Here is a 17,329-nt window from a genome sequence, read left to right as displayed (position 1 = left end):
TACAATGTTCGATCCTCTATCGGTTCCCTTCGCAAGTATATATGTATGGTCATGCATGACGATAATTAGAGAGTTGTGTTCAGTTATATATATATATGCACCATTGTGGTAGTTATGTGTATAGTTTCAAATCCTATCAAATCCAGGCACCTGACGAGAGGGATGGCAGTGGGGATGCTGTACCCGGGTCCGCGGCTGTGAAGTTGGTCAGTCTTTGGTCAGTGGATTTTTTTCACTTAAAAAAGAAAGGTCTGAGGAAAGAACACCCACGCATTACATATGCAGATGTTGAGTTTCAAGCCTGCGGTACTATTTCAAGGCAGAAGGTAGGTGGGCCGTCGGGGTAGTGATCGACGGGCCTGGGGATATTTTTCTATGGAGCAGGGTGCTACAAGTTTGGTCCTTTATTGTCATTTTTCCCGATTTACTAACCACTCATGTGTAAACAACGCTTTGTTGAAGTAATGGTGTAGATCCTAGTGCATTTGTCATGTTTGCAGTCTACATTAGGTTACTGAATGAAATTTAAATAGTGACAATGGCATTGTAAGCGTTATTATATACTGGGAAAATAATTTACGATTACAATTACAAGAGGCCCGGAGAGGTCGTCTGCAATCCTGTTTGGGGCACAACAGGAACAGATAGGCGTGTCAGACAAAAAAAAAAGAGAGAGAGAGGCGTCAAGACAAGACACACAAAAGAACAAGCTGGTCAATGACCTTTAGAATCAGGCCTTCAACAGATCCCAGAGAACGGGAAAGAAACACGAGAGGAGAGGTTTGGTAGTAAGATCGAGAGTGTGACGTCTCCAATAGCCAATAGGGGGATGATGATGACAACGATGATTGATGAAATAAAACACGTTCTCTCAGTATTGTTCGCTTAAAAATAATTAAGGTACACTCCAGCACTTTCCCTCCCAGACTATCGGTCTTGAACAGATTTTGAACCACGTCGATTGTTTTCAATCACTGGTGACAGGTGAATATTATTGATCTCCATCGCATCACAGGCAAGTTCTATTTTGCTGCGAGATGCCGTGACCACGGACGTGTATAAAATCCGAGCCGTGGCGATCTGCAAGACTATTTCGGATGCAGCATTGTGGTCATTTGTGCAAGACTTTCTTACCATACTTCATGCTTCTTATGATCTATAGATGGTCAGTTGGTCACGAAAACTGATCTGCCATCTTCAACCCCAAGAGATACATCGAAGTTAAGACGATTGCACCATTGTTTTTCCCCCTCTCTCCAGCTGATAAGAGACTACGCCGCAAGAAATGCATCATGCATAAGTGAGTGTGTGTGTGGGGAGGGGCGGGGGTAGGTGATGGGGTCGAGGGAGGGATATATGTAAAGGCGGAAAAGTTCAAAATGAATTAGCCACGTACATGTTTACTTTGACAGTCCGCGAACCGTTCTCAGCCAGCACGTCACAGACCCGAAGCGTCCAAAGGGTGTTAGCTTGGAAATATTATGGGGAACACTGTCACACTGACATGCGTTAGCGAGGTTTCATCAAATTACAAACAAGACTGTGTTAAAGGTCGTTCTAACGGGACAAAGTACCAAAGCATCAAAGTCTCCCAAATGCCTTAAAGTCATTGTGTTAGCAGTTGTGCTGGTCGACAAGCTTCACTTCTCTCAACATGTTGACCAAAGTTCTAATGTCCCAACGTTCGCCCCAAGACCGTTGGTTTTATGTTACCTTGAGGCACAACTTGGCCAAAGCCGGTCAGACGCTCGACAACATTCGCATTTTAGCTGTGGAACGCAAGTTTATTACTGTGAAGGGGGTGTCCTCATTCCTATTTCCACCCAAACACCAGTCGCATTTGACGATCCGGTCAGGGCAGTTTCTCAAATAATTCACAAGCATTATTTTGTTTTTAAATTAAAGAATGGAAAAATTCATCAACATGAGCTCACAGGTAGAATGCTCTGACAATAATACAATGTAATGATGGGTGTCAAGCTCATACTACACAACCACAAGACTAAAAACAAACAAACAAACAAAACAACAACAACCCTAAACAAAACTAAAAACAGTCGACAAGCGGCAGTGAAGAAAAATGCTCGAAAAACTTATCCTCCAACTGCAGCAACACAGTGCGCTTGACCTGGTTTTTCTGTGTCGACAATAAAGATGCTAATATTAGAGAAGAAACTCCTAGGTTTGGTGACAGGTAAGCTTTGTACTTTCTTTGCTGTCTCTTTGATTGACTGTCTAGGGATGTACTACTTCCCCGCTCATATACACAATCACGTATGTACACAGGCAAGGATGCACACACACAGTAAGATAAACTGATCGTTTGTTTCTCGAAGCACACTAACACATTAACGCAGCATACACCCTCGAAAAAGTTAAAGGTATCAAGAACTGAACTGTAGACGCGGTACAAGACAATCACCTGACGACCACACCTGGTGTGTGTAATCTGTGTAACCAACCGTTGACAACAGACCCCCAGCACAGACGACACGGTCACAGATCGACAGTTCCGTACGACTTCTGCTTACATCGTGGAGCCACGGGCTAAGAGGAGTCTCGTGAATGTCTTGGAGTTCTCTCGACAGGTTTTCTGGACGAGAAGCTACAGAATGTTTAAAAAGAGATGGCTTAAGTATGAAGAAAACGAATTCTGAAATTCACTGCATGGAAAGCCGTAACATGTTATACTCCAGAACAATGAACTGATTGGAATATCAGATGTTCACCAAATAGGAGATCAAAGGATCGAACGAACAAAAAAGAGACAAACTTGTGAGCAGAAGGGCTACTGAAATCCCGGAGCTAATGGTATATGTACATAACTCTATGGCTGCCACTTTGCTTACTCCTATCGCCACTGCTGGAGGAATGAAAGAATAAAACAGGTTAGCCATCCATGTAATCATTAGTTAACCTTTTTTTAAGATACTGACTTGATTATTTATAAAAGAAATCAGACTGATTTGAACTAATGAGCTCTATGCATTACTTAGAGCTTGAAGATTCAGTTTAAGTCCTACTTAAATCGTCATCGAATCATTGAAGCAAGAATTGAAAGAAGTTCATGGCTTGGTTGGTGGCTCGTTAGACACAACAGTCAACCACCACGATTAATGTATAACCTAGCGACACGGAAACGCCTAAACAAAACACATGTGTCTATGGCTGATAGTGACGCTGTCTTGTGTTCGAGAAAAAACCTGTTTCTTCGTACGGCAGAGGTAGGAGGGTACGTGAGGAAATGTGAACAAAAAAAAATAAAAAATAATGGCCGCATTCACGCCACTTTGTGACACTTTAACAACGGGATATATTATATTATGCTAGAAGCTGCACGTGGTGTCTGACAAAATTGTCTTTCATAACCTTCTTTTGTCGTCGAACTGAGCCCATAATCAGTTTCTGAAGACAGTCATTAGCAATATTAACAGCTGTTTCTAAACGAAATTGTCGCATGTGAGTTAAAAAGGCGTGAGCAAAAGGACGAAGTAAAGACGGTGACAAAAGCTGATGAAAGAGAAGTCATAATGAAGTAAGAGAAGGCTGCTTCTAAAACGGCAAGAAACCCTCATCGACATTTTCGTCTCCATTGTTCGCTTAAACACATCTTCACTAACTGATGTCTCTAAGGAAGAACGGATCTACAACGGTTATCCTGTGATCGCAACAAGACGTTGCCGAACTCTTGTAGCAAAGCAACAAAGCCCTAGAGTCCCAAAAGAAAAGAAGGTTAAAATAAACGAAAGACCTGTATGCGGAACCCCTTCTCCCTAAAAAATCAAAAAAACATCCAGAAGGCTGCTATGACCGATCCTCGACGAACGGACACCAGAGACTGTGTGCTGTGCGCAGACGTGAACCCTCCTAACGTGACGCTTCCGTTTGAGAACCTCGAAGACCTCCCTGGTCTGAGCATCATCACCTGGGAAGAATTTCAAGAAACAGCCATCCCTGCTGGCTGGGTTGTTCCAGCGACGCAAGCAAGAAGTCATCCAGTTCAACGACGAACAGGTGAACGTCTTCATTCATAGTGCAAGTATGGAGCCGGCAACTCTAGGGGCTCCTTCCGGGGACGGATTTTCTTGGTAAGTATAATAGGTGTGGCCAATATTTAACATGTAACATGTTACGTTTATGGATTTTTTTCGGGGTAAGTATACTTTAGATGTGGTGTGTGTTTAACAAGTAACATGAGATTTTGAAAAATCGGGGTGGGTGGTTTGTTTGAGAGCGAGAGGCTAGCAAATATACTTATTTCGGGGTTATTAGCTTTTTCATAATGATGGCGGTGCCCGTCTCCTATCCTGAGTTGCTTTACCATCCCGAAGGTTCTAATGTATCTATTTCACGGGGGGGATCAGATGGGAAAGGTGAAGAACGCTGAATCAAACGGGTATCTAAAGGGTGTTCAAGCCTCCGAGCTCGGATGCCGTTGGTCTAATCCCGGGGTGCCCAACCTACGGCCCGCGGGCCATATCCGGCTCGCTCATTTTAACCAGACACAACATAATTTCATTTTTACCGTCAGCATTCTGGCACAAACCGCCATGTTCTGCCCCGCGAGATTTTATATCATGTCCAGTGCGGCCTTCGGGCGCGAAAAGGTTGGAACCACTGTGACTTATCATTAGGTTAGGATATAACCCTTCCATTAGGCTACTCGTTTTCTTCGTGGCGACTAACAGATCGCTTTTTCAAACCATGTTATCATTTACTTCTAGCTTAGATCGTTTGGTGGCGCTCTAGCGGCTTAACAGTAGACACTAACAGCGCCTGGCAGAGAAGTTGCATGTCTGCAACAAGAAAAAACTTATTTCTTCAATCAAAGGATTGAACTCAGTGCAGGCTTTCTATTAACCACAATCTGAATATTCCTCTTCCTATTCTAGAGATATAGGCATACAAGCATCACCCTGTTCAGAAAAAGTCCAACATGTGACATCGTGAATGTTCATGCCTAATTAACATACAGTACTAGCTGTCCCTTGGTAACACATTAACGTACTCATGTATATTCCTGATGCTAGAACCTTTGGCAGTGTTCTCAACATGGGAATGTTTGTAGGCGTGTATCTCTAGAAAGGGAAGGGCTATGTCTGACTCAGTATGTTCTGCGACAAATTATCACGAACTGAGCCCAGCCCTGTCATTTAAAAACATCTCGCTTGTTGACTTTTAATGAGCACTTCCGTAGGCTTAAAGGGACTAAGAGTCTAGAAAGAGGAAAACCTGAAAAGAAAATATACCGCTAAAGTAAACAATGAGTAAGAAAGAGTGCGCGAACGTGTGTACGTGCGTGAGAGAGAGATTATCAGGAGATACAGTAATTTAAGTTACAACTCGCCTGAATAGGCGGAGAAAGTGTTTAGCATGCGGCATGCTTACCCCTGCTTCACACCTGGGATCAGGTGACGGGTCGGGCGTCAGCATTGGCCGTTGCACTCCTCCGCAAACTTTCTTGCCCGACAATTCGCAAAAATAGGCGTAGCCTTTGAACAGAGCTACAGAAATTCCAGAAATTGCACCACGACTGCCATCACCTGACAGTTTCTGTTTTAAACTTCAGATCGCGTACACATACACGTACACATACCACTGTTACCACCACCACTACCAGTAATTGTACTCAGGGGATGAGTAGGTGTAGACCCAGTATAAGTATAGAACACCATATACAAGCATTCTTCTTGCAACTTACCAGGATTGTTCGAGCTTCATCATTAGCTCAGCAAAAGCTCCCACAGCTTTCCTCTCCTCGTCAGACCTGGCTCAGCTGTTCAAGTCGCAGGCGAGTTATACAAACTTGACATTAGTTCAGTCAGGCCGATCCGAACCTCTACTGATGACGTCACAGCCTCGTTTTCGGTCGACAAAGGTGACATACATAAAGCAAGTGACCTCGTGTTGTTTACAGCTGCTTCGCCGCCGGAAACGTGTGGACTGATCTCTCAGGCGGATATAAATTATTACATCGTACTCGTCTTGCAAGGGGGAGGTGGTAGGGGTGGCGGATGAGGGAAGCGGCCCTCGAAAGATATCTCTCATCTGTCAAATATTTCTTCCTTGAAACGTGTAGGACCCTCAAACCCACGTCTGCAGCTGCAGCTCGCGACCGCAGACCGGATGCAGGACGTACATATAAACACACACACCCTTCAGTATTAGGCTTACAATGCACGCAGCCTGTTGGCACCCAGATCATTATTTCCACCCGGCGTGTTGGGTCACAAGTACACGACGGGAGTGTTTTTCGTTATATAGGAGCTTAATGTAAAGGCGGATCGAGTCACTGCCAGAAAAAGCTGTCTGTACAAGTGTACTGTGTTCCAGGCAGCCTTTGCTCAATGAGATCAAGATCATGCACAGATGCACTACTATGCAAGGACCATCATCAAACAATTTATAAGGTCCATGCTTCCCTTTCCTGTCAGTTCCTTCGCCTTTTTTGAGAGCAAAAGTCGGATGCTGTCGTTTTCTTGTCTATATTTTCTTTTCCTGTGTCTAGAATCATGTGGTCCCACTGAGCAAGGCGAAATTTAGGAAAGAAAATAGTACATGTTCAAATTCAAAAAAAAAATCTTCCTAAAACTTCTTTGGTTATTATGTTAAAGTCTAAGTGTAGTAAAGAATGACATAAACACGCGCACTCGCACTCGCACACACACACACACACACACACACAAAACTGAATATGTATCACATTAAATAAATTGACTTTCAAATTGATATGAACAGGAAGGAATGATAAAAGAGAGGCATGAGAATATGAGTAATAACCCACACACACACATACACACATTAAAATATCACATATGCAAGTGCATACACATGTATGTACACATACACATGCTAACTTACAGGTGCACATACAATACCACTGTACCACCTCCATCACACACCCTTATTCACACCCACACACCCGTACACCTACACACGCGCACAATGACAAGGCTTTGCCTACGCGAGAAAATGTCTGAAGGTGCATCACAAGTGCACCTAGGCTGTCTAAGGGTCGCTACAGACTGACTGACTAAACCCTTTATCTGCTATTTTTCTATCAGTAGAAATAGTCTGCAACCATACCGTTTCGAACTCTAGGCAGTCGATCGATCTCGGAGCCAGTTCCACCTCACCCTGTCTCTTGTATCCTCCATCCTCCTCTCTCTCTCTCCCTTCCGTCATGGAATGCAGATAGTGACGCACCATTTGCTAACAGTATCTTCTACCCCGGTTGATCGTGTCCTCAAATACCGAAGGTGCTTTTTATGACATCCAAATACAAAACAGCGCCGTCTTTTTAGATAGATTAACTGCTACAATATCGTCGCCATCACATGAGATACTGGAACATACATTATCAATGAAGAAGATTACGTATGTTATTTTTCTGCAACGTTTGTCGATTGGTACAAAGGACGTTTGACGAGCAACGATTGAAAACATTCGATCGATGATGTGGCAACGCAAGCGCACACCACAGAATGGAAAACCACACGGCAGCAGTCGATAAACAAACAGTAGTGTGCCAACACCATGAACCCTGTTTTATTGTTGACTTCAGTTCCTTCGTGTTTTACCACTCCTGCGAAGGTGGTTCGAATAAGGCACACCGGTAACGCAAACCGAAAAACAAAAAATCACCTGTTAGAGGTGCGAGCTGACGGATGCACGAAGGCAGCAAGGGAATAGGGAAGAAGCCGCCTATATCCGATGCACCTCATGACTGTTAGCACCTGACAGATAAGCCAAGTCTGACACAATGACATCATTCGTCTCAGGATGCTTTATGTCATCTGGTCTTGTACACCTTTCACATTCTAGCGGTAAATTCATGGGTTGTTGAGGGACATCAGTGGTTTCAGTCACACACAGAGAGAGACCAAATAAACAGGTGTGCGGAGAGGGGGAGAGATAGGGATGGATGAAACTCTGAGAAGTGTCAGTAGCACTGTGATATATTACACAAGATCCCAGTTCATATGTCACGCCTAGTTTCTTGTCAGTTATAAATAATCGCTATATACCAATTAGTAAACAACAATGGCTGATCTGGTGTGGCTAACAATATTTCTCCAGGACAATTATTGTGGACACGTACAACCACCTCATGGCTGTTCACTCCCGGCTTACAGACCGGATATCATTGCTGCTTATTCAGCTCCTGTCAAAAGGAAACAAAACAGGTGCATACTCTGTGTGTGTTTGTGCGTCCGTCCACGTTGGATTTATATACCAAACAATGTCTCATCTTATATGACAAAAGCATCATCCACGAGAGACTCAATTATCACTTTTCAGGGAACCAAAACAATAGATCAAAAATAAGAAAAAAACAAACAACCGTGAAAAATAAATAAATAAAAAGGCACTAAACTTAGAGAAGCATTGAGACATGTTTGTTTTTCTCTTCAGTCGATTTGTTTTAACCGAATAAAGGTGAAACGTGGACTCAGAAAAAAAAAAGATTTGAATGTTTTCAGTTCCAGACCTGTGGGTGATAGCAGTCAACCCGCACAACGACACAGTCAGGTCTGATCTTCACCAGACGTTGTCCAGCGCTGCCACAGCTTTCCTCAGTCACCGCGACTTCAGCGTGGTGGTAAGTAAAGGACATTCATTTCAAAGCTTGTGTGCGTACAATGTAAGGGGGTTGGGTGGAAGGAAAATTGAAAGATAGCACGTAAATCATTCATTACAAACAACAGTCGACGCAAACTGGAGAGAGAAGGTTATCTCTATTGAAGATCTTTGGGTGAGGCTAGATGGTAGTTTTCAAGGCCCTGGCCTCTAGCCTCTAGGCAAGTCTCGAATCAGCGACCTTTTGATCCGATCAATAGAAAACTAACCCCCCGCCTACATCACCTCTGTACCCGTTATGGACCGGCCATTTCGAAGAAACAGCAGCTTAATCAAGCTGGAGAAAATCCAGATGGATTTGTGTCATGAGCTGCACACCTCGTCATGAGAGAGAAGTACCAGGTATCGCTCCAGCTTCTGCTTTTATCTGGCCACGTGTAGGCTATGGTATTCGGACACGTTGGGCCTCCAGTTCTCAGTAAGAAATGTTTGGCGATGATCCCCTTCCCTTTCCCACTAGAAATCTTTTTATACTGAATCAGTGTTTAAACCGGACAGAGCAAAATAATCCAACGCCTACTACAGCAGATTGTGTGGGTTTAACCTCTTTAAAATAAATAAATAAATCTGTCAGTCAGTAAGTTCATAATTATTCAAGCAAGCAATACATTTTAGGCTTATATGATAGCAATATGTTGATGATTGAGTAAATATGATGGAACTCTATATCTAGGCTGTCACTTCTGAGGTCAAGAATAGCAAATGGATTTTAGCTGCTAATCATTAGCTACCCAGTTCGCGCCCATTTGCGTGGTGTGCACGCGGCACCCGATCACAGCCCGATTGTTAAAAATGAATGTTTCACTCTGTAACAGATTTCTCAGCGTGGGTAGTATGTGCGTGTGCCTTCCTTTATAGAAACTCAATCTTAAAAAAAATTGTTCTATGGTTTCTTAGCGGACGTTGTAGCCACCTTTCTTCCGTTCTCAACATTCCATGTCTTAATACATTGTGAAGGGAGCAATTTGTAGCACAAATTAACTATTAAAGCGACACTTACTTTTACAAGTTCTAATGACATGATTTGTCCGTTCTTTCTTGCGTCTGTGTGTGTGTGTGCGCGCGCGCTCGCGTTTTTTATCAGCTGGACCTGAACTGCCGAGTCCAGCGATGGTGCAGCTCGGTGCTGAAGACCTCTTGCAAAGTTTGTGGTGGACGTCTGGTCATCACCAACAAAATAACGGAAACCACTTCCTGTTCTTGGATGGGCAAGGTTCCATTCTCTCTCCTTTGTCTCCCAGTGGCAGGGTTGAGGAAACTCTTTTATAAGGTAAACGCACGCAACAGCAGGATTACGGGGTACAATACCCAGTTAAGTTATAAAGCATCAGCAAAAGTATTATGGGCTTAGTTTTCAATACCAACACACTGTTAGTGAGGAAAATTATCACTGAAATACTTTTCCTTTTAATACAAAGGTCAGGAAAACTTTCCTGTTAAAAAAATATGTTTCGGTTTTTAAAGTAAGGCATAGTTGACTCATAAATTTTGTAAGTACTGTGGAACTGATCGAGTTCCTTATGCGGTATGAATGTGTCATTTCAGCTTGGTGTGATGAAAATGCTTGATTCATATTACTTGTGCCCGTGCTCTGCTAGAGAAATAGGTGTGTACATATGCCGCTGATCAAATTGGTTTTCTTCGTAAATGCTCTTGATATGCGAGAGATATGCATGTTTATTAAAACCTCACTAATTTCTTTCTCTGTAATCATTCTGTTAAGTTTCCTCTCCGATTTAGCCAGCAAAGCCTGCCAGTGTCTCAAATAGTGATACTAATTCAATATACAACAGGCTGAACGGAATATTTTTTTCTAAACTCTGCGCACTTTCTCAATTATCAGGGTGGTATTTACATGCACTTTGACATTTAACATTTGGCGCGAATTAATTCGAAGTTTCAGTCATAAAACGGACACCCCAGACGAATCTCTTTCTGAGCATTGCTGCCAGACACGATCAGCATAACAGAAACTGTCATCAGAATGTTAACATGCACATCTTATAAAGTGAGATGATGATGATGACGATGATATATTTATATAGATTCAGTATATTTATATAGAGCTTTACCCCACTAAATTAACAGGTCCAGTGCACGTGACAAAATTAAAGACGTAAAAATATCGACACAAAATATTTGATTATGAAGCATACAGACCACAACCTACTTGCGTAATAAAAATAAACAAGAACAAGAACAAATAAAAGGAAAATAATAGTTCTATAAAACCCGTATTTCTTCCTCTCTGACACACATAATCATGCAAATAATATGCAGCGACAATAAACAGGACAAATCCTGTGGCTCGTTTAGTGAAGCTAATGGAAGCCCCAAATCGCTATTCTGCCGGATTACATCCTTTTCACAGGCAAAGATGAGATACGAGTTACGTACAGTTCAAATTTACGGATCGGAAAGACATATACCGCTTTCGTGACGAAAGCAATCAGTTCTCAGGCAGGTAGATAAAATCGTCAGGAAATTATTGGTATCGAAATGACCATCAAGCTGAGAAAAATTTCAGGAAAATGCTTAAGCACGTGACAGGCATTGATGTAAGGTAAATCACAATTATAATTAATGACGAAAAAAACGAAAAAACCGTTGGAGAAGACCGGCAGTCGATGGGCAAGTTCAATGCATAAGATGAAAAATAAAAGGCCAAGGGTAAGAAGAAACACGCGTATGTCAAATAGTGGAGACTAAAAACAAATCAACCAAGAAAATACAACAAATGCAGAGAACTGGCCGACCGAAGCCAGGAAGTCAAGGAGCACATTAATATTTATAGACTCAAACTGTTGGTTTTATATGAGGTTAAGCCCACTTAGTATTGCGGTTAACTTCGAAGAATCGCCGTTGGATGAAGTGCATGTGTGGCCTTAGTAATTCATCTTCAGTCGTCGGTCTCAAGTGGCAGGTCGATTGTTCAGACCAAACTTAGGGGAATCGGCTTCCATTTGAGACCGAAGACTTGCCCTGATGGCAAGGAAACATAAAAACAATTTAGAAACATTACCTTTATACTTGTTATTTATGTATATTTTTTATGTGCTATCAGGGTACAATGAGGGTCAGACATTTTCCGTGCAGCCTAGCCCTGATTAACTTCATGGTCTGAGACTAAACCTGATCTGATTTCAGTTCCGAAGAATGTCGGGCTGCGACATTGTTATCTGCTTTCAAGATGAGGAACTGACTCTGTGCACTAGGACTGGCCAGCTGAAGCAGTGTGCAGGTGAAAATGGTTGTAAAGATGAACACATGAGTGGCTTTTAGTGGATTTATTTAAGTGCTTCCATTGAACTAGTGTTGAGTTAGAAAAGGGAATTGGCTAATGAAGAATTCTGTATAGTACCCTGACAAAAAAGCCATCCTAAGAGTTAATGTCTGTGTGTAAGACCTTTTAACGTGGAGGTATAAGCTTCCAACAGTCTCTGTGAACAGACTCTACAATCTATAGAGCAAGAGCTACTATAAGCCCTGAGTCATCTGAAGCCTTTTAACCCAATCAATGTGGTATAATGAGCAACGTGGTCTGACAGACACAATAGCTTAGAAGGTTCTATTGTGACGTCACAGCTCCGACAGCACGGCTCCACTCACCGTTGGAGCCAAGATATCCTGCTGAGTACGTGACTACGTGTGGCGAACGTTTACTTCACTTGAGGCCAATACCTGTTGACCCCAGGCTCAGATCTTTCTGTGGATGTCGGGGTCAGGAGGTGCACTACATGGGCGTGTTACTTGATTATAGACACCCCAGTCTAATTATTGTGTCCTGCATGGGAACACTCCCTGATTGTAGAGAACCTAGTCCAATATATGGTCCCCCTTTTTTTTCATCGAGGATGCCGATTGTTTTTGTCTCTGCTTACAGTCAAGGCCAGACACAATAAGTTCACATCCTTCCATGTCCAACGTGGCAAAACCACAAGATAGAAACTGACACTTGGAATTATTTCACAATATGTTGATGTTACTGTTGTTGGATTTTTTTAAAAGCTTCCTTACTGATATACTCGGGGTAAGCAAATTTTAATGTTTTGTAAACAGGCAGTAAAATTGTATGCAATTTGATCTTTACTTATTGCTTCACGAAGATCGATGATACACTATGTGTACGCGTTTCTTAAATGATTAATGATTATGATGATTATTTATTCCCTCGTCGCGATTCTTTTATTTGTGTCTCAGCACCGTTTATGTTGATATGATCTCAACATCCTTTCAGTGGAGTGCAAAATTAGTTTGCATTGTATTGCTCGGTACACGATAGTATTTTCCCAACTCTGGATGAAACGATGAAGACTTCCCTTCCGTTATCGAAATACATGTCGACAAATAAATGTCAGGATAGTGCATGAATACTTAACGTTGTAAAGGCCTAAGCGGATGTGAGAGCTGGGAACATAATTATGTCAATTAGACATATCGTGAGATCCTGATTTGGACCTTTTTCTGTTCATGGATATACTTGTAGACGCATAGCTCGAGAACAGAACAGACATTTAACCAGATGTTGGAAAATAGTATCATGCCCAGAGCTTGACCCTATCATAAGAAAAAAAAAATGCAGTCCACTAGTCCTTCAAGATGTTTTCAGACTTGCGCAGGAAACACGTTTATTTACTTGTCTGTCTATAATATGTGTGTTTCAGTTGATCTATATATTCGTCCCCTTGGGTTCATTCATTCAAATGTAGCTTGTATGAGGCAAATGAGCACATTTTTTATTAACGCATCATTTTTCAAAATTCCAGACGTCAACAAAACTCCTCTTGAGAATTTTTCTGCTAAGAAAGCGCCTGCGCGGATAAAGAAAAACCGTCAGGCGGTGGAGGTTGCGACCCAGACATCCAACAGCGACCTTGAGAGTTACGATGACGACTGCGATGAAAACGATGAACCAAGTCTCCAGGCTGAGGAGGTCTATCACTCTGTAATAAATGTTCTTATTGTTTGGTTCCTCTTTGCGTTTTCTGTATTTGATTTTATTCTTCGTTTAGTACGGCTGTTTATTCTTTTATAGCTCATATGTTATTTGTTTGTTTTCCTGTCCCTCGTTTGCTGTCCATGTTTCGTTCTTGTTCTTAAGCGCTAAGAGCATAGTCCTTAGGAGTGTGAGTATGAGCTTTACAGATTTTGCATTTATTATTATTATCTCTAAGACTTTTGAGGACAGTGTGTATAATCTCGACAGCTGAAATGCTACTATATGCGATAAAAAGAAGTTCTGGTCATATTAATTAAGAATGGCATGTTTATTATCCTAGGCGTTGTCGTGTCGGCATTCTTAGAAAACAAGCAAGAAGGGCCAAAAATCCTGACACACACTGTAAACACACACACACTCTCACACTACGGTGCAGTCTATAGAAACATTGTAACATTGTGACACAAATTACGGACCAGTATATCAGCACAGCGTTATATCATGAACTTGTATTAATGGACTGCTTGTAGACAAGTTTTTGTCCACCTATACACGTCCGTGCTTATATGTCTCCCCCACCCATACACACATCCAGAGATGACATTAGCATTTTCGTTAATAAGTTATTACCATAGCCTTTGCTGATCGTTTGTTCTCTCGTGGTACAGACTGATGTGGAAAGAGGCTCCCCAGACGACCTTTATACCAAGTACACCGCAAGTGAATCTGCATCGCTGGCCAATAGCGGGAGTGACTGCGACAGCACTCGGGGCACCTATCACCAGACCGTCACCCGGATCCAGAGTACAATGGATACAACTATGCAACCTTTGGCCCCTCATTCTACCGCTTCAACCGACCTTCAGAATCATTGTTTGACATCAGCTTTCCCCCGGCGCTAGGTGGTGCTCATTTTACATCGGGGTCTTCGGTTCTAGACAGAAATCCTGACGGTTCAAGAGGCACTCCGACCATAGACAGCTTTGCCATCAGACGTGGTCGTCACTCGCTTGTCGACCCTAAATGCAAGCCGACTGTAGTCTGTGTTCAACAATATCGTGGACCGAGTAATACTGTAGATGGAAATATGTGGCTCGTCGAGGACAAAAGAGTGGGAGGATTTCGACAAGAGTTCAGATCGAGATGGGAGACGGAGGGCGCGAACTCTGTGCTTGAAGACGTATTGGAAACAACAGATACACAGACGAACACGCGCGAAGGGAGAGATTTTGAAACACTTGTTAGGGAATCTGATCTGATGTTCGACCTCAGCAAGAAAAACAAGAAAAGTGCTGCTGTTCCTTTCAAAAGTTTAAAGAGTATAGACAAAGTGAAGTACACACCTGTCAAAATACTAAAAGATAAAAAAGCTGCCAAACAGGCTAGAGTCTTTTTTAGAGTCTCTGAGCAGCGAAAAGTTTCAGATACGAACGTCCGGAACGAGACGAGCTGGCCTGAAAGTAAAAGAAAATACCAGATCGACAAAAATAAATCATCCGAGACCCACATTCAGGGTGACAAAATATTCGAGACAAGGCGCTTGTCGTCAATGAAGGATGCAGATGATTGCGATGTAGTAGACATCGAACTTGAGGATGTGACGTCAGACATCGAAGACATTGTCCCGGTTGGTCCGACTTCCTTTGACTGCAGGACAAATCCCGAACATTCAGCGGAGACAACGGTTAGGCTTGAGGTCACTGGGGTTACGATTTCTCAAGTGGATGCCGACGAGGACAAGGACCAGCAGATGAACCCCAGGAACAGTCTGGCAGTCGCGACTGGAGCGCTGAAAGGTACCGGGGCTCAGAAGTCTAAGCAGCTGGAGTCGTGGAAGCGCTGGGGGTTACCCAACGACTCACGGAGACGTTATCTTGCACTCAACAGCCTGCGGCGCAAAGACCACATCCTGGCACTGCAAGCAGATGTCAGGAGGCAGAAACGGTCGTCAAATTCGGGGCTGGAACACTTTATTTCCAATCCAGTGTGCCTTTTCGCGGAGTTTTAGGTTCCAGCGGAAAAGTCTCCAAGTGGTTCAACGCGTGCATAGTGACTAGATTGCTCAACCTTCGATATTTTAATGTCACCTGTTACCTTTTCTTATCACTGCTTTATTAACTCTCTTCACCTGTCTCTCTCTCTCTCCGTGGAGGGGAATGAAGAAGTTTTCCAGTGACAAGTCCGAGCTATTGGATCTTCGAACAAGCTGCTTAACAGTCTATCGCACGTGGACCTTAAAAACTTATTTTCTCATCATTTCCACTGCTTCGGGTCGGAAATGGCAACTGACTAGTCAGTGGTGGGTGTATGTAAAAGAAGATCAAAGACCACAACACACCCTTCTTTGGCGTTCTCACCACTGATGCACCACAACGAGGTCGAATTTGCACAAGATAAACACATGCATAGAATTTGTCCTGACGTGTGCGGACGAGTTGAAAATGTCGACCCGCGCCTGTGTACCAAAGGAGTCGAGTGTATCTATGCGTCTGTGCAGTTTATTCGTGGACGGCCGACCTAATTAACGGGCCTGTGGGGAAAAGAGGCGGGGGTGGGGAGAACGTGGGGCGGGAGTGGGGGAAGGCGGTGGTTGACATATCACGGAGAAAACTGCACCGGTCGAGGGAACTTAATGTCACTTAGCTGGAATATGTTAGTTTACTACGGCGATAATAGTTTATCCCGAGAAAGAACTTAAAAATAAAAACGATCAAACGAAAAAATATAATTTCTCAAATTTTCTATCATTTCTCTTTCTTAATGTTTATCTTTTATGTGAACATCTCTATTTGTAAAATTAACAACGCAATAGCTCATTATTCCGGCCAGTCATATTTTCGGTGTTTCTTTTTTTTTGATATGGACCACGCCGGCTTTACAAATATCATATGCACATGTTTAAGTAGCATTTAGGCAGTTGAAGGGAAAGGCTTATCATTATCGTGCGTGATTAATGCGGGTTTTGTTAATTTCTGTTTTTTTGTTTTGTTTTGTTTTGTTTTTGTTTTGTTGTGTCTGTCTGGTCATGAATGAACAAATTTATAAAACGAGGAAAAGAAGCATCAAAACGCTAGCTTTTTTTTTTGTCTATATAGCTAGTGTGCTACCTTTGTAAGCAGCAGGCATTTGTAACTAATTGATAGGATTAAAACAAAATCCGATAAGCGAACAAAAGTGTCGCCTATGCCTGATCCTTTGACTTTGGTTGGCATTAAATGAATATCTCGGGAAAAGCTTTAAGGACACAAAGGACCACATTTACCCACTAACATCTGCAAGTAGCCCCAGAACACTCAACATCATACAATATTATATTCTTGGACATAAAACCAGTTTCCATTTTGGTGTCGTTAATGAGATGATATTAATTAAATGCGTTTCAAACACACTGATTGAAAGCTGATACTCTTTCACATTTAAAATCTCTTGCAAATCTGTAATCCCTAAGTACTAGAACAGAATGACAAAACCAGGGCAAAAAAATGTAGTTAAGGAAAACTGGAAGTCATTTATATCTGTCATATACATAAATAGAGTAATTCACGATTCACGAACTTATAATTATATACACGTCCATGGTGTAATTATTACAGCACAGCTATGACTGTAATGATACTACTTTCCGATGGAAATAGTTGACAGACTTCCAGCTTATCTTTTGTTTGTTACTTTCTCCTGAAGATATTTATTTTCATTTTATTTACTGTATTCGCAATCTAGTGTTCTACCAGGGGGTTTGAGAAAGTCGGG

At 42.3% G+C, this 17,329-nt stretch overlaps 2 protein-coding genes across 3 annotated transcripts in view; one reads left to right on the top strand and one right to left on the bottom strand.

Annotated features, from left to right (window-relative positions):
• The window catches only part of LOC112559586 (transient receptor potential cation channel subfamily M member 2-like), a 33,573-nt gene extending 27,401 nt beyond the window's left edge, over positions 1-6,172 (bottom strand). Inside the window, exon 1 of the mRNA XM_025230917.1 lies at positions 5,702-6,172. The gene's annotated coding sequence lies outside the window, so the exon portion shown is untranslated. The remainder of the gene's footprint in view (positions 1-5,701) is intronic.
• Positions 844-16,812, top strand: LOC112560744. 2 transcript variants are annotated; one of them, XM_025232781.1, is made up of 7 exons: positions 844-4,088; positions 8,080-8,186; positions 8,484-8,602; positions 9,725-9,910; positions 11,788-11,881; positions 13,407-13,573; positions 14,248-16,812. In XM_025232781.1, the coding sequence occupies exons 1-7, from the start codon at positions 4,042-4,044 to the stop codon at positions 14,479-14,481; spliced, it is 954 nt and encodes a 317-aa protein (XP_025088566.1). In that variant the 5' UTR covers positions 844-4,041; the 3' UTR covers positions 14,482-16,812. The 2 variants fall into 2 exon arrangements, with proteins under 2 accessions (XP_025088566.1, XP_025088565.1); XM_025232780.1 differs by having other exon boundaries at positions 13,407-13,585.
• Positions 16,813-17,329: the final 517 nt, after the last annotated feature.

This window comes from Pomacea canaliculata, linkage group LG3 (genome assembly GCF_003073045.1).
Source record: "Pomacea canaliculata isolate SZHN2017 linkage group LG3, ASM307304v1, whole genome shotgun sequence".
Classification (NCBI taxonomy): Eukaryota; Metazoa; Mollusca; class Gastropoda; order Architaenioglossa; family Ampullariidae; genus Pomacea; species Pomacea canaliculata.
This window is presented reverse-complemented; position numbering and strand designations above follow the sequence as displayed.